A 24,204-nucleotide genomic window follows, 5' to 3' on the forward strand; every position below is an offset into this window, starting at 1 on the left:
TGGAACTACATACTAACACTAAGTATCACCCAGGGGTCACATCCTGGTGCAGATTACTGGTTGATCCACACTACCAAGAAAGAGCTGTTGCTCAACAGCTCCAAGAATTTAAAAGCCAAACAATGTGGAAATATGATGCTATAGACGACAGTATCCTTGGGACACCTTATCTTCTGAATTAAAGCCCTTTTTGTATCTGCGCCTCGCTAACGTAGCAGATGTAGTCTCACCATTCTAGCACTGGCTGACACCAGCACACAGATCATTTCCACTTCATTCTGTTTCACATCGTATTGTTCCATTTTGGCTCAGCTTATTCATCAAACCAGCATATTTTAAAGGCAATAAACAAGTGTTTTTCCTGAGAGATGCAGGTCCAACATTCATAAACCTAGTTTCCCTCTCTAAAGCTTGCTTATCTTGCCAACAGTAACACGTTATAATTTTGGTTAAGAAGCTGGGAAAGGAAGAGTCCAAGCCCATGAAACACATCAACATTTCTAAAGGTTCAGAAGCTGAATACCAGTAAATTATAAAAACTGTCTCAGTCTCACTCACACCTTGAACAAAGACTGCATAAATGTTTCTAGGACATCACTTTAAACTGTTGATAGCTCAAAAGCCAAGAGAAAACAGCCACGTGCAAAGAAAATATCAAATCAGGTATGATGCAAATTTGGAAAGTATTTCAGCACATTCATTCTCACTCAAATGCTTACACAACATTTCAAGTCAAATGGGTATCCAATTCAAACTCAATGAATCTCCATTTTTCAGCTCTCAAACAAACCACAGACAGATATTGCCTAGAAAGTAAAATATTACCTGTCTAGAAGCAATTAATGTATTAAAGAGACTAATTCTTCTGGTTTTCTGTTTTTACCAATTCTAGTGATACCTCATTCTAGTGGAGAAGTATCTAGAATCCAAGATTCTGTGAAATAACAGCACAAAAAGGTTGGAGAGGGAACATATATATCCTAGCACTCAAAGATTAGGTAGAGATCAATATATTTAGCATGAATGTATGACCTGTCAGTCCCCTGCAAAATATCACGTGTAAAAAGAATAGGTAGATTAGCGAGTTGCTGTTCACAGAACACTTAGAAAATGTTATATACTATAAAATGTAATTTTTCTACGTGAAAGTGTTGCCTTGCATCTAATTCATGAAGTGCTTAGGGCAGGAAGTGGCCATTTTGCCATGTTTAGTGTTCAAACACAGTATTCTGGTCTTTCATTAGGTCACATGTACTGGTTATACACATTAAGAAGCTGTATTATTATTTTGTGACTTATTTTCATTTTAACAAAAAAGATTCTGCCTGCTCACTGGGAATACTAACAATTACAACTAGAGATGAAGATGTTTTAAACAGCAGACCATAAACAAACCTGTAATATGGGAAGCAATGCCTCACCAACCCCTTCACCTGTCCAGCTTCAGCCTCACGAGCAACCCAGCTATTTCAGATTCATCTGTACTGACTTGCAAAAACTAGGAGAAAACAATCTATGTGCACCTCTTCTCTCAGCATCTCTTTGGTCGTGATTACGATGTGTCACAAAAAACATAACTTCAACACAGAAACATGTTTTGTCTGAATCTTAGGAAACCGATGTCTTTACACCACACAGCAATATATTGTGCCATACAGGAAATTAAATATCCACTGATCTAAGCATATTTCAACTGCTTACCACAGCTCACCCTGACATTTTATAAGTTCTGTGTAATTCAAGATGCAATAGCCATTTCCCACTCCAGCAGCTGATTTCTCTGTTGTCAATAGCAGCTACAAAGATGCCCCTAAATACAACAGAAAAAACAGCTTTAAAGGAAAGCAAACCTTTCAAATCGCATATCTAAGGATTTTTTAAAAATCCCTAGCAATCCCTGCTTATTTCAACTGCTCAAATTTCCTTCGCTACTTTCTTTAGTGTTAGACTTCTCCATCTTTGCTCTGTCTCCTCCAACAGGACCATGAATACAGACACTGAGTCGGGCATCTTAAAGGAGTTACCCATAATGTCTTTCAGAAGACACAGAAGGGATTGGAACCAAGTGATCCGTGTTTCATGGTTTATTAAGCTTGTTATATTCATCTAAAAATGCAACATCTGGAATTTCTCTTCGTTTTCAATTAAAAAAATATACAAACTTCTTGTGTGTAAAAAAAAAAAAGCTGGGTCAATTTCTATTGGGAACAAACATATCACAAGTCTAAAAATGATGTGGGAAACTATCTGTCACTGAAACACAATCATATCACAAGAATAAACAAACACCTGCTAATGGTAACAATACCAGCCACAATAGAGCAAATTTAAAGTTACTTTGGTACTGGGAATAACACAGTGCTACAATAGAGACTGAACACTAAGTGACAAATAAAAGGTACTTACTACAGCTCCATAAAGAAGCACTTCAGTGTCACCACTGCAGCTCTCAGGGATCTGGTACTCAGTACTATTTCGGTAGAAATACTGAAAGTTTCTTATGAAAATAGAAATGAGAAATACTGAAGTTTCTTATGATGCTCACCAAATTAAGTAAGAAATTTTGAAACAATATCTACAGAGTAAACAATGTTATTCTTACACAAGAAATTCCCTTGTAAGGCAGGTGGCAGGTTGCAATGCTGTGCCCCAGATGCCATTTGCTGTGAAGGAACAATCTTATTTCAGTGAGCAAAGAAAGGGCAGCTCTTTCCAGCTGCTGACTGACATCCCTGTTCTCCAGACAAAGGTTTAGTCTCTTCAGAACATGCAATATCAAAGAAAAGTTAACCCATCGTTTCTTGCATTTCTCATCCACAGCAATGAACAAAACATATTGATACTGAAATGAATCCAAACTCTGCAGTAGCTGAAAGGAAGATTTTGTGTTGATAACCGCAAAGCACTTGGCAGACAGTTGGGTTTTGTACTGTTATCTGACAACTGCCTCTCTTGTCCCACAGATATCAACTCACATATGCCTTCCAGTGTATGCCAACAAAAGCACTGCTACTTTACTGTGGACAAGGCACCTACATTAACTGTAAAGAAAATAGTGTGTCCACCTGATGGCACCGTGGTGAGTACAACCACCCAAGACTGACACATTCTCTCTCATTGTGCTTTTCCTACTACTTCAAGCATTGAGGTTTTGCAATTCCTTTCAAGAATGATACTACTCTAGCACATTTACACCTCCATACAATGTAAATACACATTTCAGAAAGCATCGTTAAGAGACGTTGACAGAATCCTGCAGAATGGATTAGGTTTTAGCTGAAAACATCACCGTAGGACACAGAATCAAATCACATTGCTTTGGTTTGCTACCACAGATTATAATAAAACTAATTACTCTTTACTTTCTGCAAGAAGTTACACAAAGAAGCATTGAATTGAACAATATCTGCTGACAGAACCCAATTTTTAGAATCAAAAAAGGAAACATATGCCCAGGGACAGGAGGTAGGGAAAAAACAACCAAAACAAGAAAAGAACTCCCCCTGCCAAACATGTTTACTGTAACGTATTGATGTCCCTACCTATACATGTTAACATGTAGTTTCTACACCTGTGTTTTCTTCAGAAACATCCACAATGCAGACAGTATTGGTTTTTACAGGAATCTGTTAGGATAATATGTTTCCAGTCCATCCACTTGAAGTTAAGACTTCCTTTTCTCTCTGGCAATGAGCAGAAAGGAATTGCAGGCACTAGTGAGTGGAGAGGTGCGCAGCAGCCTGCCGGGGGCTCAGCAGGACTCCGCTGCGGTTACCTGGGAGGCGGAGGATGGACACAAATGTGCAAGCAGTGAGCAGAGCTGAGGGCAGCTCTCATATCCTGTTCTCCTCTCGCTAACTCTTCCATTAGTTCTCCAAATCGCTCAGTGATCTGTAGGTACAAGAGCTTTCTACCTGAGTGGATTTCGCACTAAAGCATCCAAATGAGACTGCAGGAAGTGGCTATGATCCAGCTCCCGCAAACTAAATTACAGCAATAAAATATCACATGGCACAGTTAGCTAATATCACAATGAAAAAGGCCATAAGATATCTCTAGCTTAGGTTCCAAAACCAACATGCACAAGCTCCATTACCCTTTTAATATACATACATACAAAAACCACCAACGAACCGAACAACAACAAAAAACAGTACCACCTTTTCCCACTGAAAGTCCTTTGTGCTGTAAAGTTCTTCAGGGACACCATCCACTGTATTATGACAAGTTAAGCACTGGTTTGCTGGTCTCTCAGACGACCAGACTTGGCAGAAAACAGGTAGAAATCTAACAGAGCTGCCTCAGCCTCTTACAGGATCCTGAGAAAGCCACGTATCACAGTGAAACACAGTCCCTTTTGCATCAGTGCTAACACCTCCCTTGTACAAGTACTAACATCTATGAAAATGCAGTGAGGTTCAGGGAACGATGAGTTTGAAAATACAGAAGTTTTTTCTCAGTTGGCTCCTTGTTGCAACTGATGGAGTTTCAACAGCAGAACTGCCTGTGCAAGTACATGGGGGTATACTTTTCTATTGAATTAATCAATTAAATAAGACTCCTGTAGGCAGCATAAGTTTTAAAATCAACTCGGCTGCCCATCAACCAGTGAAAATCAAAAAAGCCGTGCTCACAAAAACCACAGAACAACAGTACTGCCCCCACAGCCCACTTTTTGTTGATGCTAACTTTCATTATACCACTTGTATATTACATAGTAAAAAAGGTGGGTCAGAGTCTGTCCGCACTTCTTAAGGGGGTAATATCCTGGAGTCAGCAAGGGTGACACTTGGTGGGTATTTGCTGGACACAGCGTGACTGGGATGTCTCCAAACTCATAACAGAGCCTCCAACTATACCCATGCAGACCTGGGAAAAAAAAAAGATTTCCAAGCTTACACCCTGCACTGATTGTTTTAATTTACTGTTGAGCTTTGAGAAAGTCAGATTGTACTCAAGGTCACCAGTGGGTGTGTTAAAACACAGAGAAGCTCTTCCTTGGCTTGATACACATAAATCGCCACCATTAAATGTGGTGCACATTACAGCTGGCTGGACCGCCTTTGTAATAAGAACTCTGCACTAAAGGAGTGCTGAAAACAAAAGGTAAAAGCTTGTAATGGCTCATTGATTAGAAATAAGTAGAGGCTTTAAAGTGGCCTTTAGAACTGAACAAACATCTCACCAACTCTGGTCCTGCCTTCATAGTACCTGTCACTTGATTTATATTGTAGCAGGGAAACATTTTTATTTAGCAATATATAATATATCCTATTTATTCATAAATAACAGGAACACACTCAAACTTTAAGATCACAGTCAAGGCCATGCCAAAGAGTAAATTCTAGATCACTCTGCATATTCACAGAAAATACATAACAAAATGGTTTAAGTGGAACAATGAAGCAAAGCAGTTAGCACCGATGGACAGTCCCAGAGGAGCTGACAGCCGTTGCGCCATGACCCCAGAGACCAACTCTACAGAACAGAATAAACTCTGGCAACAGCGAGTCTGTTGCTGTTCTGTTGCACTTTCAGTTATTCACCACAAGCAAAACTACAGGCTCTTGTCCAGATGCCAGGGTTGCACAGAACAGCTGGAGAAGGGCTTCTTGTAATCTGCAAGGAAGAATTGAGCCCTGCAGAGCCCAGCAGGAGCACTGACAAGTGTCTCCATAGCCCTGGGAATGGACAGAGCTGAGCGACCAGCCCTGCTGAGCCCTGGAGACACACAGAGCAGGAAGCAGAAGCAACAGCATTTGAGATGGGATTGCACAGACTGCAGGAAAGAACACATCCCGCTGATGGGAACGGACTTACAGTGATGCGACAGAGGCTGTAGCCCCCCACCAATGCACACTGTTGGGGTGCACATACTCTCTTCTCCTATAGTGCTATTATTGCAGATGGACAAATGTGTGATTGAAGAGCTGGGAAACACGTCCAGCCAGACCTATATCCATACGTCAGCCACACACAGAGAAAAAGCTGCTATAGCTCAAGGAGTTCTTTAATCTGGGGCTGAGAAACTAAGGAAGGAGGGGCCTTCAGGGCTGTCTGCAACTGATAAGGGTCTCAGATTTATACCATAAATTCACAAACTGTTTTTGTAACAACAGTTAAATGTTGCACATGGTAACTAAGACATAAATCTCTGTGCTGCAGCAATTGCTGCCAAGGATTCCAAGAGTTTAAAACAGTCTGTTAGAGAAAGGGCCCTACCATATGAAGCTGAAACCAAAATTAGAGGAAACTTAGTGCCACATGTGAAGGCACCAGGCAGGAATGTCAGATAGAAACTAGAAGCACAACTCACAAAATTGCCAGACTCCAACAAAAGGATGAAGAACAAAGAATAGTGAGAAACGCAACCAGGAAGAGTTGAAAGGTGAAAGAATTTTATTACTTTTCTGTTACTGAAATGCCTTGTGCCTTCTCCGCTTTCCAGTTGAAGTTATTTTCATTATATCAATAAAATAAAATAACTGAACACAAATCAGATCTATAAAAAGGCAGCGTAAGAGAAAGAGGAGTGAATAGATGAGCACTCTGCCAGCTTTTAGTTCACATGCCAAGTGTTCTTTCACCTCTGCAATGCAAAATGGAACAGTACAAATTAAAGACAATACTAAATACCCTCCTAAACCATCTGCAGTAAAATTAAATTCTGCATGAGCTGTTTTTGGCAGATGATTAATGATAATAAACTTATTCTGAAAGATCTAGTCATACTTGGGAAGGCTTTGCCTTTCAATACATATAACTCTGCTGCCCACAGAACTACATGATGCACAGTAAATATAGACAAAAGCAGTTTATAGTGCTTCTTTCTGTTCAGATAGAAGCTCCTGTGTTTCAGTGTGTACCCAGTGCCCCTTGTCCCATCACTAGGCTCTGTGGTCTTCGCACCCTCTAGATCCCAGCTCTCTTGGCCTTTTCTCATAGGAGAGATTCTCCAGTCCCTGAAGCACCACAGTGGCCCTTTGCCAGACTCTCTCCAGTAGCTCTGGCTCTCTCCTGTGTCAGGAAGCCCAGAACTGGACATGGTGCAGCCGTACAGATCAACACCGACAATGATTTTGTCCTCACCTGAGCCTAGCAAAACACGTGCAGCCTGAGTAAAATATAGCAAAGGAAAGTTTGATGGTGCAGGAGATGCAAGAATTGTGTAGAACCCTTTTTTTCCCCCATTCATAGAGGATACAGAAACATTAACAACAAGAAAAACAGTTCACAAGAAGATCAATAGCAGCTTCAGGATACACATTCTTCCTGTATGTAGTTTCTTGCACAAAATTCATGAAGATTCCCAATTGTAGAGTTCCTCCAAACTTTATTCTCTTGGCAGACTCTCTTTTCCCCTCCTCCACAAAGCTGACAATATGGGCATTTCCCCCTTCTGCATATGAATCCCTAACTCTCTGAAAGATGGAATATGTTAGAAAAACAGGAGCTGTGAGCCATGTTCTAACCCTTCCTCCCTCTGCATAGCAACGTGCTCCACAGGGAGATGCATCTCCAGCAGTTTGCTGCATTTGCTCCCTTATAAGGAAGGCTTTCCAGACACTTGGAGGAAAGCACTGCTTATCCCCCCAGCCTCTTGCTCAGGCAGCTTTCGGATCTAAAATCCAGCACGTATCTGGACTGGCTAGAAGGGCTCCTCTGCACCTCACCTTTCACCTGCCAAAAATACACCAAGAAATAGGCAGAGAAAAGAAATGCAACAGAATTACTCATCTTCCTCTACAAAAAGGTTCAAAGGTTTGTTGGCTGTCCAGATGTTGCCCAGCTTGGTAATTTAGTGCTATATTCCCCCCGCAGGAGTGAAGCCAGCCTCAAGCTTTATAGATGTTGTGCTCTTTGGCTAGGTCAGACATCCAAGAACACCTTTGTTTGAATGCTTGGGTATCTGCCAAACTGTGCTAGTCTACAGGGAGAAATAGAAACAGATGGGCTGGCTAGCAGATAAGCATTATTACTGGAGTAAAAGCTTGTCTGCTAGAAAATCAGATTTACAAAACTGAAGATGATAAATACTGGCTGATAAGAGACAACTCAACCATTTGTTCCCATTTACAATCACCAGAGAGGCACACTATATAAATAGATTCATCACCATGAATCAAGTGCTTTTCCAACCTTTCTTCATATGTCATTTTTTCCTCTTATTCTTGGTTCCCTCTACTGGACTTCTTCCCATTCGAAGCTTTTTTGAATGGTGATGCCCAGAACTAGACAGTCTATTCCAGTGCTGGCTGGAATGGAATTCTCCCATTTTCACAGAATCCCAGAATGTCAGGGATTGGAAGGGACCTCGAAAGCTCATCCAGTGCAATCCCCCCACTGGAGCAGGAACACCCAGATGAGGTTACACAGGAAGGCATCCAGGCAGGTCTTGGAATGCCTCCAGAGTAGGCGATTCCACAACCTAATATACTGATCACTGTTGAAAAATTTGATCTTGGTCTTCGCAGTGTCTGAAACCCTCTTCACCTCAATGTTTCTTACCATTCTTACGAATTTTCTAAGTATGTTGAACAGTACCTTCGCCAAGAGGTCAGTGCACTTCTGCAGGTAGAAAAGGACTAACACATACAGAAATATATAAAAGCCTTCACAAAATAAAGATACATTGCATTGTTTCTTCTCTCTTATCCACAAGAGCAGCCACTCGAAGGAAGAGAGTTGCTTTGAACAAATGCACAACGGCTGCCTTGGAGCACATATTATGCTCCAGGCACTTAGGAACTGGTTGTCTACCAGTGTGTTCTGGCATCTTTCCATACACCAAATTGTGTCCTGGAGTTAGACACACTGGTCTCATTTCCACATGCTCCTTGCCTCTACTGCAGTCTAGCTTACTTTATTTTTTTCCTAGATCCATTTTCATTATTCTGTGTTCATTGCTTCTTCACCTGAAATTCATAAATTCCACTATTTCCTGATAATTTGCAAACTATCCACACCCAGATTATCAATCAAGAGAATGTGTCCTCAACACCTTTGACCACAGCCGGTGTTTATATTGTTTTAAGCTGATGCTGGTACCAAAGTCTTACACATTCAAGTCAGGTTAAGCCAATTTAACACCTCACTGGTACTGAAATGCTATAATAAGTCTTGGTCTCCTCTCCTTTCCTCATTTTCAGATGCATTTGCTCACTCCAGATCTTGCGCCAGCTTTAGCACTCAGCTGATCCCTTGGAGAGCTGATTCAGCTCATTAAACCAGCAGAAAATAGATTTGTTGTTGTTTGGGCTTTTTGATGGGCTGCTTTTCCTGTAGGGCCAGATAAAACCACTTGGCCCATTTCACCTAATTGCAATCTTATGCTGGTTTACATCAGTTTAAAACTGATTTAAATTGGACCTGCCATATTCATCCCTTCAGCAGCACCTGCTAATTACTAGGGGGTTCATGACCCATTTTATTCATATCCAGTAAAACTTCAACTCAGACATGCATCAATTCTACTCTATTCCTTAGACAGCAATAGGTTTCAACAGTACATATACAGCAAATAAATGCTATTGATTGTATTATTATCTGCCATATCATAAACTGATTATGTATAGAGGTTCCCAAGAAGCAGAAACCTCACACTGTGGGGATAAGGCAGAAGAGGAAATACAATGATTCCAAGTGACTAATCTTTCTTCCATGATTTTAGGTCGTTACAGAACTACTTCCATGATTTTATCCTTCCAAGCATTTTACATCAAACATTAATATACAGTTTTGTATACTGAACTTTTCAAACAGAGCATCTATTTTTCACCATCCATTAATCCAGTCTTTTACCCCAAAAATATATATTTTTCACAATCATATTCTAAGGCTGCACTGTTTCTCGTAAGTATTTTTGGTTTTGCTCTTTTTGATACAGATAGGGTACAAAGTCACACAGGCAATGGCTCCTTTATCTCCTATACACAGCCCATAAGCAGAAAAGTTTTCTTTAGCCTACCATAAACAACGTAATTGAGTCTAAGTGCATGCTCTGTTCTCTTCCCAGGAAATAGATTGTTTCCTTACAGCTTCAGTTACTAAATACAAAATGTATTATTAGGCTTTCACAGTGCTCAAGCTGAAGTCCATTGCATGTTTCTTATCACAAGAAGCTACACTTCTATTTCACAATAAATTATAACAGCTCTGGGCCTTATCATTAGCATCACTCATGCCTTTTTATGTTACCAAAGAGAGAAAAGCAAACCAAGATAAATTTTTTTCATTACAGTTCTATGCTTTTTAGAGAAACAAAACTTACGAAAAAAAAAAATCTATCAGGGTTATTTTAACTTAAATACTATTTGCCACATTCAACATTTCACTGTTCTTCAATTATTCTATTTAAATGACCAGGTCTACCACATGACAATGGTACCTCTCAGAGATACCACAGGCCTCAAAACAATATCCAAACCAGATTTTTCACTACTAAAAGGTACAATTAAGATCAGTTTTAGCACACTGCATGTAAAAATAGTTTAAATTATCCTTACCAAGCACAACTTGCAAACTAAAGAGACAACAGAACTATCATCCTCACCAAATCACTTCTGATGTCTAAACCACAAAGTCTCTGTTATTCTGGACTCACAGCTTCTCTTCTGAATCAATTGCGATGACAAATTTTGTTTTTGCCAAAGGCAAACTAACAACATCACAGCCCTGACAGAACATACGATAACTGTTTGTTTTTATTTAAGCTGCAGGACTTTTTGTAGGGTCCCACAAACACAGTGACACCACTTTAGAGGTAACAATTATGCACAATTCCTAGAGGTTTGCAGCTGAAGAATGCTTTGCTAAAGAACTTACACCCATGCTGTGGTAATTCACTGTGGTGATGCCTAGACCCACTCTGAGGACCCCAGTATCTTTGTTGGAGCCAGCCTGCATTAAGCTTAGCTTAGCTTTGGGCCAGCTATCAGCTATCACTGTGTACATCCTGACTCATTCAGTCACACTATCATGTATCAAAAAACCATAACAAACCAAGACAAGAGGGACCCAGACCAAATTAAATCCTGGCTTGGGTGGTGGTATTGCAATGTGCTCACTGCACAGTGGGCTCAGAGATGTTGTGCACTGCTGAGGAGTGAGTGCATCATTTCTCTGGGGCTAACGAGAACAATGCGTGCAAGAAATTAGCTGAAATGACACCTTTATTTTTCCAGCAAAAAAAATAAAGTGCCCCACTCAAAGCCACACCGTTGGTTTTTGCCCTGACAGAGTCACTGAACACCAGTCTTGTTGAAGTTTACAGCAACAGAGCAAAGGCAAAGAACATTTATCTCAGAAACTGACTTTTTATTATCTCAGTGCAATTCCCAATGTTTATGGAAACAAACACTTTTTATGTCTGAGAAGCTACTCAAATTTGAGAATCCAGAAGTGGGAGCTCCTACGCCTAGGTACATACCACAGATCTATTCTCACTCCCCAACAGGGCAAAAATCCTCCAGAAAAACAGGTGCTTTCACACAGAATCATAGAACGTTAGGGATTGGAAGGGACGTCAAAAGCTCATCCAGTCCAGTCCCTCCACCGGAGCAGGAACACCCAGCTGAGGTTCCACAGGAAGGTGTCCAGGCGGGTTTGAATGTCTGCAGAGAAGGAGACTCCACAACCTCCCTGGGCAGCCTGTTCCAGTGTTCTGTCACCCTCACTGAGAAGAAGTTTCTTCTCAAACTTAACTGCAATCTCTTTTGTTCCAGTTTGAACCCATTATCTCTTGTCCTGTCACTGGTTGTCACCGAGAAGAGCCTGGCTCCATCCTCCTGACACTCACCCTTTATATATCTGTAAATATTAATGAGGTCACCCCTCAGTCTCCTCTTCTCCAGCTCCAGAGCCCCAGCTCCCTCAGCCTTTCCTCACACGGGAGATGCTCCGCTCCCTTCAGCATCTTCGTTGCCCTGTGCTGGACTCTCTCCAGCAGTTCCCTGTCCTTCTGGAACTGAGGGGCCACAACTGGACACAATATTCCAGGTGTGGTCTCCCCAGGGCAGAGCAGAGGGGCAGGAGAACCTCTCTGACCTACTGACCACCCCCTTCTAACCCACCCCAGGTACCATTGGCCTTCCTGGCCACAAGGGCCCAGTGCTGGCTCATGGTCACCCTGCTGTCCCCAGGACCCCCAGGTCCCTTTCCCCTACACTGCTCTCTAATAGGTCATTCCCCAACTTATACTGGAACCTGGGGTTGTTCCTACCCAGATGCAAGACTCTACACTTGCCCTTGTTATATTTCATTAAATTTTTCCCCACCCAACTATCTGTGCCATAATTTTACAGATCCTTAATCCAAATGATTAGAAGATGAAGTCATGACAGAATCCATGGCAATAAGTCAACGTATACATGTGCAGAAATTACTTCAGTTTGGCTCAGTCCATCACTACTGGGGAAAAACAAGTCCAGACTACTGCAAACAGTGATCCCAATCTTGGTGTCTTTCTGTTTGTTTCTGTACAAATGTGCCCTACATTCTCAATGCTCTGCAGTTTAAGTTCCATCAGTTTTCCCCACACTTCAGTCCATACCAAAACCTGTACTGACTGAAGGATGTGCCCTCATTGGTATAACTGAGCAGGAAAGCAGCAAGCTGCTTTGAAAGAGAGCCACTGGTTCTCAGCTGTTCAATGCCTTAGCCCTAGAAAAGCCAATGACTGACATTACGCCAATCACAATCTTTTTCCTTATATACATTTGCATATTGTAAGTGTATCTTGAGTCCGATCCTACACTCATTCATTAATGTAAAATAACTGGATTTATTTGGTTTCCTCACAAGTCATAAAGAAGATTTAGCCCCTTCAATATGAATCATGAAGGCAAAAAGGGAATACAATTTACTTACCGAAGAATTTCTTTCCGAGTGAAGAATGTGCAATCCTGTTTAAAAAGAAAACATGTTATTGTACTACAGAAACACTGAAAACAACTGCAAATAATTATTTTTCAACCTTTTGGGAGGAAATTCAGATCTGGCAGAAAAAACATTCAAGATGTCACTTGTGGACCATCTGCTTTTGACTCAGAAAGCAATATATGCTATAAAATAACTCAGATATCCTAAGGACAGAACTATCAGTAAAAAAATATTGTTAATGTGAAACTTCAGGAGGAAAAAAAAAGAGTTTGCTGACATATCATACATAATACATTAACACTTCTCCATTGTGGAATGACCAGGAACAAAATTAAATCAAAAAGTGAGGTATAGGTCAAAAACATTCAATAAATGGATCTAGAAATCTATAAATAACAAACAGATGAAGAAAACTATCTTCTAACTTGGAGTATTCCTCTGTCAGAGAAAACTGATTAAAAGTTACATGTTTATTTGTCATTAACTCTTTTTGCTAACAACTACTGTACACTGTGGTCACTTTGGTGAAGGCTGCCAACTCCCACTGTCCATGGATAAAAGGACAACCCCTGGTCCAAACTGCAGGGAAACTCTTCAGCGTTCCCTGTGCTACCACAGAGTTTGAAATAACTTACTACAATGCAAAGCAAAGCTGGTTGAACATGAAAGATGAGCTTGCAAGTATTTGCTTGTGTTCTGAATGGCTCTGTGGTGGGACTGCATTTACACTGGTTTAATTCACTTCCTATGAACATCTGTGTTTTGCTAGAAGAATCATGCATTTCACAAAAGAATTATAATATAAGCAGTGAAATAGTTTGCATTTCATGTATTTCTATATCAGTCACAAAACAAGCTATATCTTCATGTTCTCGGAGGAATCACAACAATCAGTTCCATCACATTAACAGAAATATCCCCTAATCCTCACTATCTTATCTCAAATGCATTTAGGGCAAATTCTGCCCTGCATCCAAAACTATGAACATTGGTGGCAATGAAATACCAGATCATCAGGTTAGAACACTGTTCAAATAGAATTCAGAGAATTTGCAGCTTCTTGTCTGAGCGCTGGTGGTTGATGAGGGTGTATATACAGGTAACAACCACCAAACCACAAAATTCTTCCTGATCATCTACCTCTCTCACAGGCCACAGTGTGGCGTGCCAAGATATTTGCCTAACAATTCATCTCTGAGTAGTTGAATGTAAACATATTTAAAATACATAACGCTTTTAAATCAGCTAGTAACAAGATAACAACAGACTTGGTAAGTCATACTTAGGAGTAAAGACAACTCCTACATCTCCCCCCGGTCCTGCTTTTCAGTCAGGTAGTTGAGAAGCGTTTCTTTCCTAAGCGGAGACTTATCCTGGGGGGAAAGCAGATGAGGGCAGCTGGCTGAGGCAATCTTGTCTCGGGTATCCAGGTACGCTATCTGTCCCGTACAGTATCCATTACTGAGCTTGCTTGCCCTCGTCCGTATAAAGTGGCAGGAGAAGCAGCTCTTCCTTTAGTGTATTGTAGCAGAATAGTGTTACAAGGCACAACAGGAAGCACCTTGTGAGCTGCTGACACTGATGTCTCATTGTCTGGAACTGCACAAAGTGAAATAGGAGCCAGCTGGTTAAGTCTTCATTAATTCTGGCACACGAAACACTTAGGCTCAAACTGCCACTTAAGGATGCCTCATTTACTAATGAAAGGCAGGTGCTATCCCACAAATAATTGTAATGCTCTCTGCAGCAATCATCCTGTAATTATATAGGCTTGAGAAAACAGCAGACACTTAACTAGAAAGCTGACAGGGAACCGATACGCAAATGGAGATAAAGATGAAAAAGTTGCCCGTTGCCTTCCAGAAATCATGCAAAAATGCCACTGGAAGACACATTAAGAGGTCAGATAATAAACTTTAATTTGCTAAAGGCCCACAATTTTATTTTCTTTTTTTAATCTGAGTCACCTCGGATCTTCGAGAACAAACACTGTCTGCCCTTTTTTTTTTTTTTGCTCGTTTTTGCCATCAAACAAAATTTTTACTAATATAACCTAAACCCACTGATATTGAAAGCCTTTAAAAGAAAAGCAGTTGCAAGCACCTGCCTGCACACTGTTCCTGTCTGCAGTATTCCAGCTGTGCAATGACATGGAATTGTCTGTTTGGGATGAGGGGTGTCAAAAAGATCTACTGTGCTTTCCCAGAGCACTTGCAGAGATCTTAGAGCTACTCAGGGTCAGAGTGGTGACCTGGCCCATAGTTAGGAGCCACAGCAAGATGTTACATACTGCTTAAGAAATGCTTTCCCATTAAGAAGCCAGTCTGGACTTCAATGGGAAATGTAAAAGCCAGGGCTCCAAGCTCCCTCTGCAAGGCAAGTCCGGCCACCTCTGTCACTCCGCCCAGCTGCTTATTTCTGCCTCTTCCTTTCCGCAGATTTCACATCAATGAGTGGTGTAACTGCACCACAGAACTCCAAAGGAACTCATGTTTGGAAACTAATGTAGCAAAAATTGATTCATTTCCAGCTTGGATCATTTCCTTTCAGAATACAGCTTAGAATATAGCATCGGTAGTGCTGGTATAAAACATGAAGCTAAAATAAGTATAAAATAAGTATAGCAGGCAAAAAGAGCAAAACTGCCATTTTTTTTAAAAAAAAAAAAAGCACAGCCTAAGTTGGATTAAAGTCACAATAGAACAGAGGTCTAACTAGCATAATCACATTTTATGGTTGCTGGAACTTCAGCAATTTAATTCCAATTTAATTAAAGAGTTTTGGCCAAAGAAACACGGAGATGAATCATCCAATTTTCTTCTGGCTACTTCATTCATACAGAAAATACACAGTGATGCACAATAAATAGTAAACTAGCATGTTAAATTAACTCCCTCATAAAGAAAGGTGAAGTGAGTCCTGGAAAGCATTTGTAATTAGTGCATATGATGACATTAATCTGCCTTCAAGTCAGAGATAGCATGGAACACATTTGCTATTATGGGGATCATAACTGAGTTTATTACAAACTTTAAAAGCAATCTACTTATTCTGTCTGCACACTGAAGTCTTCGGGAGTTCTGCTAAAAAAGCACAAACTAAATACTGAACAAATAAATATCAGTTTTCATAATTCAAGACATCTGGCAAGAATTTATCCTAAGAATCATTGGTTTTATTTCTAATGCTATACAATAGCCTGAAAAACCCCTAACAGGAAGCCCCTTGTGGCTCTTAGGTTATTTAAAATAGAGGGTTTGCCTTCACAGGTCACTCAGTCCAGCCCCTGAGAAAATTCATGCTCCTTTTCCAAGATCAGCTGTTCCACTCAGTCTCCCCTTGTGCCCTTAATAACCAAGTTAGTTAGGAGAATAAAGGACCACTGCTGATTTTTTTGGAGGTAAGATACCACTTAAACAAACCTGTAATTATCCACCTGACTTCCTTATGTCCAGCAAAGTGAATAAAATAAAGCAAGCAGAAAATTTCTCTTTTGTTTTAATGAGATCGTTAGCTTGTATAATGGGATTTGGTTCTCAGATTTGGCATTTAGTCAACTTAACTGGTTCTTTAAAAATATTTTGCAGAGAAGAGATTCAGCTGGTGTATTTAGTTTCTATGGGTAGTTTTGTTCCTTGCTGGTAGCGTGACTTTCTGTAAGTCACTCAATGTTGCTTATAATTCAGGGCTAATGGCCTCTGCCCTTAAATATTCCCTTCATAAAAGAGCAGAATGTTCAGGCTGTTAAAAGAATTATTTGATTTCCTACTTCAGATGAATGCAGGTTTAGGGCAGAACAGGAACAGACTGGAACATGGTGGCCCACCACCTTTTCCACAGGTCTGTCAGGCTGGAAACTCCTACGGTGCTTCTGCTTTATGTTTAGTTCTACAAGGATTTGAACAACATATAGAGTAGAGGTAACTATGCTGAGAGTGCTGATACTTAACGTGATGTAAAGTGTACACACGTGGCGTAACACGAGGTATGGCTCCAGAATCGGAGCACATCATTAGTTGTGTTGGATCCGACAGTGACACTGGAGCGCAGCGGGCAGGTCATGAATGGCAGCAGAGTCCACTGAATGAAACTATCATTTACCGCTTTTAGAAACAATATAATTGTGCATAAAGCAGAGTTTTCAAATTTCACATAGATAAGCAAAACACTTTTCCACAGAAAGGGAAGAAAAACTGGAGAAAGAGAAAAATAGAATGAAAGAATAGCAATTCTCAAGTATGCAAAGCTACTGTGAAATAAAATTTCTTAAACCCATTAAATGCATATTTCTCCTCTAAGACGATATAGAATTAATTCTGCCTTTTATATGTATCATTTCATAAGGGCAGGTTTATTCTGGTCCTGCAACAGATCCATTGGAAAGTTATATAAATAAATAACATAAAAGTCTTAGCAACACAAAATTACTCAAACATAATCAAAAAACCCAAACACAACACCACCACCACCACAACCTCACACCAACAAAACCCCAAACAAAAGCTAGCAAGCCACATATAAAGTAAACCAACAACTAACAGGAATTTTGACAATATTCTCCAGGCATGACAGATTGGATCCACACAGCTGTCTTACTGAGCAGCTCTGAATTAGTGAGAAGTACTGAATGCTGTAACATTCTAAATGTTAATATTTCAAACCACTTATTTCAGAGATTTCTTTTTAAAAAAGACAAATGATGTTTTGTACTGTGCCAACAGTACACGTGTATAAGAGCATTTAATCAAAATACCATAAAAACATCACCCTATGAAGGAGTCAAAAAGGTGCTGCATTAGAAGCAAATGAATTTTCATATCAGATCTATTATTAATTCCATTCTGGTAAAATTTTATAAATGTGATGCTATTCTTCTAGTTGCCATGCAACTAAGACAGATAGAGAGTTGTGCAAGACTGAATCAGCAAGATACTTATGTATTTTCATCAGTGTAAAAATAGAAAGAGTTACTGGAAGCCAGTGAGACCAGCACCAGTATTTAAGTTACGTAGCTGTGGAAGTACTTTAGCAAATCCTGGCTAAAACACTAAAAAAAATATCCTGTCAGAGTTAGTATCTGCATTAATAATAGTATTGATAGGTGGACTTTTACCTTGCAAAATGCTGGTTGCATCAGGATGTCAATGGAGATCTTGCCATCCAGCTTATCGTTATTTGTATTCATGTGTATTTTAGAACCACGGCCAGAACAACTCTAAAGCCTACCAAGGTTTGAGAGGAAAAATCTGCAGCTCTAAGCACCAGTTTATATATTTATAGTGCAACATGGGAGTAAAAACAGACATTAGCAAGGGCTGAGGAAGAAACAAACTGTCACCAAATGTAATTTTGCTCAATCTATATATGCAGCAAATGGTAACTGAAACCAGAATCTGACTAGAAGATAATTGCACAAAACCCTTGTTCCATTATTATGCTGCTTAAAATTTGCACATCAACAGCAATATCTTATCAAACTGAAAAGTAGTTTTAACATAAGGTCCTGGAGAACCTGCAAATACACTTTTTTGTATCTTTGCAAAGGTTCATTTTCAGAGATCCTGCTTAAGTCAAGCATAGCTTTTTAAATCAAAAGATAACTCAATGCTCTAGTTTCACTTTGTAAACGGCATTTCTTGACAGATCATAACATCACTTGTTTCATCTGCTTTTGTGTAAGCCTCACGAAATAGAGTTGAATCCCATTTTGCCTAGAATTTTAATAAAAGGAAAGAAATTACTTTAAGTAAGAGCAAATTCTTGTGTTAAAGTCATTATTTCATATTACTATGTCTTATTGCAATATTGCCTAGAAGACAGCCAGGATAAATGCGAGTTTCTTTTGAAGCTGCATTAAATAATGTAAATAACCCATTAGTGAACAAATACAAAAAGAAATGGCTTGCAATAAAACCAGTACTATCTGATAGAAAATATTTGTGTCCTATATTCTCTAAGTTCTGTCTATAAAGAAAAGAGTCAAGTTAGTACCAAATTCAGACCACTAATTCGAGTAACCTGAGGAAAGGCAAGGAGATTGATTGAACAGTTTGTCCATACCCCAAGCACAGCTTCTGTGCCTTTCCTATTCAATATAACTGTCTCTCAGTGAGAAATGCAGTGCACTGAGGCCAACATACAGCTCTGACATAGCTTTATTGTATACCTTGATTTTCTATTGCTCCAAGCATCTTTATACAGCCTCACTTAAAAAAAAAAAAAAAAAAAACACCTCTAAAATTCCTGTTTATTTTCTTTCCTCGTTATAAGACCTGACCTCTAAAATCTGTAGGCAACTTTTACTAGCTTGGCTTTAAAATGTTCTTAGATTGCAATGAAATACATCTTTCTTGCTGATTAATACTTACTCTTTCCCTAACCAGACCTTGGTTAGATTTTGCATTTTATGGAAAAAACCCAAACAAACCCCAAACTAAACAGTCAAGTACTCTAAGAGCATAAGAAGCAGAAATCCACAGTAGAACTGGTTTTCTTACAAGGCTAGCTTTTTAAATGAGGTGAATCTTAATGAGGAATCCTAAGTTTGCAAAAGCCTGATTTCCAAACCATTTCACTAAGCTTATGAAAATTTCAAGAGCTGCCAGCTAGAACACTATCTTAATAACAGGTGATGTGACAAGGCATTAGATGTGCAGCTTTCCAGTCTCTTTAGATAATTTGCCTCTACCTACTCTGAATCAAAATAAAAAAAAGCCGTGAGAGGTTCAACGCTATCAAGTCCTATGATGCATCTCTCTCACAGTTTCAACCGGCCACTCATCAGCAGTCTGAAAGAAGAATATTTAAAATACTTGTCTATTAAAAATGTTGAGGTCATCTTATGGGTGACCAGATTTACAGTTATTTCATTTCAATTGAAAGGTTCAGCTGAGAAGTGAGTCTTCAATATGACGATTTATACATGAACAAAAAGTTTATACAGGGGCATTTCAGAAAGCTTTAGACAAATCACATAGGGTTTTTTTTCATTAATATCATACTAATGATCTGGCTTCTATGTGTGCTAGCTCTTCAAGCAGGTGATTTTTCTGTAGCTTAATCTTTACTCCTGAAAAATCAAAGCCACTTACATATGGGTTTATCATATTTTAAGCAGATTAACATCTCACTTTTCCACCTACCTTTACCTATCAGAAGCGTCTCCTATGGAACAAGTGCTTAAACATAACGCATTAAAAAAAAAATCACTACTAAAGTAGCATTCAGGTGCTCTGAGCAATTCATGTTAAAGAAAAATCCCGGAAGTTACAACCAGATAACACAATAGCCAAAAATTTACTTAAATAAAGAAATAAGTCCAACCAAGAGGGCAGTGAGGTTTTGACCAGTCTTCTAATAGGAACTGTGGGGACTTTTTTTTTTCTTAAATCTATTTTACAAAAATGATTAAGCTGACACTTTAGCTTCTGCCATACTGATAATATGGACTCTCTAACCCTGGGTATTATTGTAAGGAATACAGCACCAACTCTCAGACATGCAAATTCACAAGAAGTTGCCTAGTTCTCATTTTGGGGAAAAAAAAAAATTAAATCAATGATCCATTTTAAAAACACTTCCTATATAGAAGCCTGTCTGTACTTCGGGGTACAGACGTGCACAACAAGCTGTTGCAAAGTGGACTCTAGTACAGATTGGTTTACTTTGGTTCAGTGTTCAGAGGATGCATTTTAAAAATTTTGGAACTGTCACCCCACTCTTCCCTTTTCTGTTCTGATGGAATTCCACTATGCTAAAAAGGCAGAGAAAAGCACTCCAAATCAAACAGCTCCGTTGGGATTACAGCACCTGCACACCCCCCGAATGCCGAGGAGAGGTGAGCTCTGTGTGTGGACAGCTACAGCAGTGACCCCAGGATTTCCCCATTTAGGAGATCCCAGAGGTTGCAATAACTAACGGATCATAGGGAAACCACCATCAAAACAAGGACTTGGTCTCGTTGTTTACAATATGAGGTTAATACTCCTTCCTGACAAAATTCTGGAAGTTATTGTCCTCAAACTTGATATTTTATTGTACTTTCCATATATAACAAGTGCTATTACTAGTCAAAAATTACCCAGCACTATACTAATGAACTACAAGTCTTTCTGTAACAGAGAAATCCCAGAGGCTCAGTGCACTAGGCCCAACTCCTGCCAGGCTCTGAGATCAATTACCCAGCATTATGAAAGCAGGGGCTGCAAAAGCCATTAGAGAAAGGCAATTTCTACATGAGGAGTAGTGGATTAGGGATGACATTTCAGCTCTTGCATTTGCCAGGTTATGTCAAGACGACAACATTAATTACATTTGGATTTTGTTTTGTTTCACTGCAGTTGGGCTCTGTTCTGTGTTCACTTTCATTGGTAATGGGAAGGCAGACACTGGTGTTTTCCAGGTCTTTGATTTCCCTCTCGCCTATTCAGCAGGGATATAAAAAAGCCTTTTTGAATCTCAGACTACTAACTCTAAAACCACTTAGACTAATGTATTACAGTGACAGACTGCTGGTGAGGGTGAGATGTGTGACAAACTGGAAATTAAAGAAGCTCCATTTTCACATTTCCTATAATTACAAGAAAAAGGCTAGGCGTTTAATAAAAGCATGTCATTTATGCCTTATTCTCAGCATGGCATAACATTTAAAAGCATTTTAGTTTATATCACCAGCCTGACTCTCTGTGGCTAAATACCTACACCTGTAAAAAGTCCATGTTAACAGTGACTCCAAAGAAAATTAGATTTTAAAATGATACTTTCTACTTCAAGGGCCTGAGTCAAAGATCCTGAAGGTAAAAAGAAAGTTATCTACTTTTTTGTGCACTGGATCTGTCCTTTGGTTATCATGAGATAAAGTAAATCTTGATTTCCTGTGCTGTTAATTCTATGTTTACCGCTACATACAAGAAACAGAGCAATGCAGCCAGCCCTGTCTGCATCTCATAAGAAAAAGTCAGCTGCCCCTGTTTTCAGCACCCTTCTATTCAATATATCGCCCCACCGTATTTTCAGAAACTTGTTCAAAATGCCCACTGTGCAGATAGATTCCCACAACCCATTTCAGTAAAATTCACAGTGTGCCGAAACATGACTGAAAACTGGGAATTACTGTGTTTTCACACTATTGAAAATTCAATTGATACAATGTGGATAAAGTAGTACCAACAAGCTATCCCTGGGCATAAAACATGTACTACTTCTGTCAAGGTAAGAAACTGCTATCCAGGAGTGGGTGCAAGCATAAGGATACCTATTCTGGAATTATATTAAGCATATTCCTATGACTTAGTCTTAGAAGAAGTTAAATTGGACAAGACTCTTCTTATTTCCTCTTTTCATCTCTACTGACAGCAAAGGTACCAGGTAGAGAAAAAGAGTAACTGCTATACTTTCTCCTTTACAAAACACTCAATAGAAAGAGTCCACTAAAAACTCCCATTGTCAAGCTAGTCAGTCTTTATCCTGCTTACTAGTCTAGACATTGAAGATTTGACTCCTTTCCCTGTATACAGAGAAGGGAATCAAACTGAATATATTTAACAACCCAGCCTTAGAATAATATTAAAAATGCTAGAAGGAACAGTGGAATATATACATGCAGGCTACAAATGAAGTTTACATTTATATTTGGAAAAAAAAAAAACTCCCCTAAAACAAATAAACAATCCAACCAAATAAAAAACACCCCACACATATGAGGATTAGTTCTTTCCTTCCTCTAATGCAAACTAAGATATCTTACCTGGTAGGCATCTAGCTGTTCATCAGTAAATATCGTTTGCTTATTACCCATCTTAAATCAGGAATTATTCTTCTGTGCAAATGCATCCCATTAGAAGTAGCTGGATTCCTCTGTATTGTAGGCATTTAGAGCACGTATACTCCGTGAATGTGCTGAAAAAATCCCACAGCCTGCATTGAACTGGTTTTGATTGTACCTGTCCAACGAGGAAGGACGCAGTACTGGGAAATCTTTGCAAAGGCTTGACTTGAGTGTGCCGGGAAGGAAAGCGTTACAGTGACAGGCAGGTGTTGCCCAGACCCAGTCATGCCATTCTCCCCCTTTTCAGATGCTTTTCGAAGAGGCTCACAGAGCTTTGATGACATGAAAACAGAGCAGCCAGTACCAGAAGAAATCAGCTCTCTACTGCCTCCGTGTCTCCCTCACTTGTTCTCCCTGTGACTTCAGGGCGCTCCTGCTCTCAGTCTTCATGTTTTAGAGCAGCTTTGCGTCACCCGACAACGCTTGGTAGCGCAGTCATGTTACACACCCACAGCGCAAATCTGGGCGCTAGCAAAATGGATTAGCAGAGAAAACGTTTCTGCAGCTGCTCTCCCCGCAGTTAAAAGCGCATCCCGGCCAGTGCCTGGATCTGAGCTGTACCAGGCTGCCAGCATTAACACAGCCGGATGGAGGCTCCAAAGTACCCAAAGCATCCCCACGACATCGCAGGTGTCGCGGGGGCCCCACAGTGAATGCGTATGTCTGCACCATGGCTGCAACCAGCTCTGGCTACCAAGGATGTGAGTTCATACCAGAGGTGCCAAGCTCCCAGGTATATCAGTAAAATGTGAAAACTCCTTCTCACATTAAGTAAGTCAATTAAAAAAAAAAAAAAATCAGGAAGATTAAAGTAATTTACATAGACATTAATCTGACTCCTTCAGCTCAGGCAAGAACAGCTGGAAAGAAAAATGTTATGACAGCCTAAAGCAAAGGTAGCAAGTACCAGTAGAGGGCTCACTGCACTGTAAAGCAATACAACCCTATTGCCGTATGTCTGGGAAAATAAGAAGTAAAATAAATAAAAGAGCATGTAAAAGATGCAGGCAGACAAAAATGTATAAACTCATACAAAATCATATTACCTAACATATGCACAAGGATGAGCTCTCATTAACAACAGTAGGAAGACGGTTGAGTGAGAAAGGAGCAGGAAGGGAAGACCTTTAATGCGTAAAGTTTCTCTGGACGGCTCACATCCCATTTGTGCACACAGGAACAGGACAGGGTAGAATTCCTACCTTCTTTATTCAAGGACATTCTTGGCAACCTTCTGCAGAAGCAATTCAATATTAACTTTGCTAATGTCATTATTTCCTCAGCAAGTTAGCATGTTTCATAAAAACATCTGGAGAATTCTCGTGCTTTTTCCTACAACCTCTAACGATCCTGATCCAATAACAACATTGGCTAATAATTCAATTTGCTTGGGATATAACATCAAAGAATAAACATTTAACAATAATACTGAAAGTAAATGTATTGTATACAGTAAAAATATCCTAGGAAGTGTGCTGGATATGTAGAAAAACAGTGAA

General features: G+C 39.7%; 2 protein-coding genes across 7 annotated transcripts in view; one reads left to right on the top strand and one right to left on the bottom strand.

Moving 5' to 3' along the window:
* The window catches only part of LOC136106993 (enhancer of mRNA-decapping protein 3), a 361,619-nt gene that overhangs the window by 272,405 nt on the left and 65,010 nt on the right, over positions 1-24,204 (top strand). The gene's annotated exons all lie outside the window — the stretch shown is intronic.
* CIB2 (calcium and integrin binding family member 2) overlaps positions 1-24,204 on the bottom strand; it is a 47,874-nt gene that overhangs the window by 17,581 nt on the left and 6,089 nt on the right. For 4 of the 6 annotated variants that reach the window (XM_071813770.1, XM_065847904.2, XM_071813769.1 and 1 more), the window contains one exon: positions 12,868-12,902. Coding sequence is in view for 1 of the 6 variants with exons in the window: in XM_071813767.1 (XP_071669868.1) it covers positions 12,868-12,902; positions 22,625-22,675 (86 nt within the window). In the remaining 5 variants the exon portion in view is untranslated. Of the gene's footprint in view, positions 1-12,867; positions 12,903-22,624; positions 23,940-24,204 lie in introns of all 6 variants that reach the window. The other 2 variants (XR_011740990.1, XM_071813767.1) reach the window with 1 other exon arrangement.

Source organism: Patagioenas fasciata, chromosome 12 (genome assembly GCF_037038585.1).
Source record: "Patagioenas fasciata isolate bPatFas1 chromosome 12, bPatFas1.hap1, whole genome shotgun sequence".
NCBI classification, from domain to species: Eukaryota; Metazoa; Chordata; class Aves; order Columbiformes; family Columbidae; genus Patagioenas; species Patagioenas fasciata.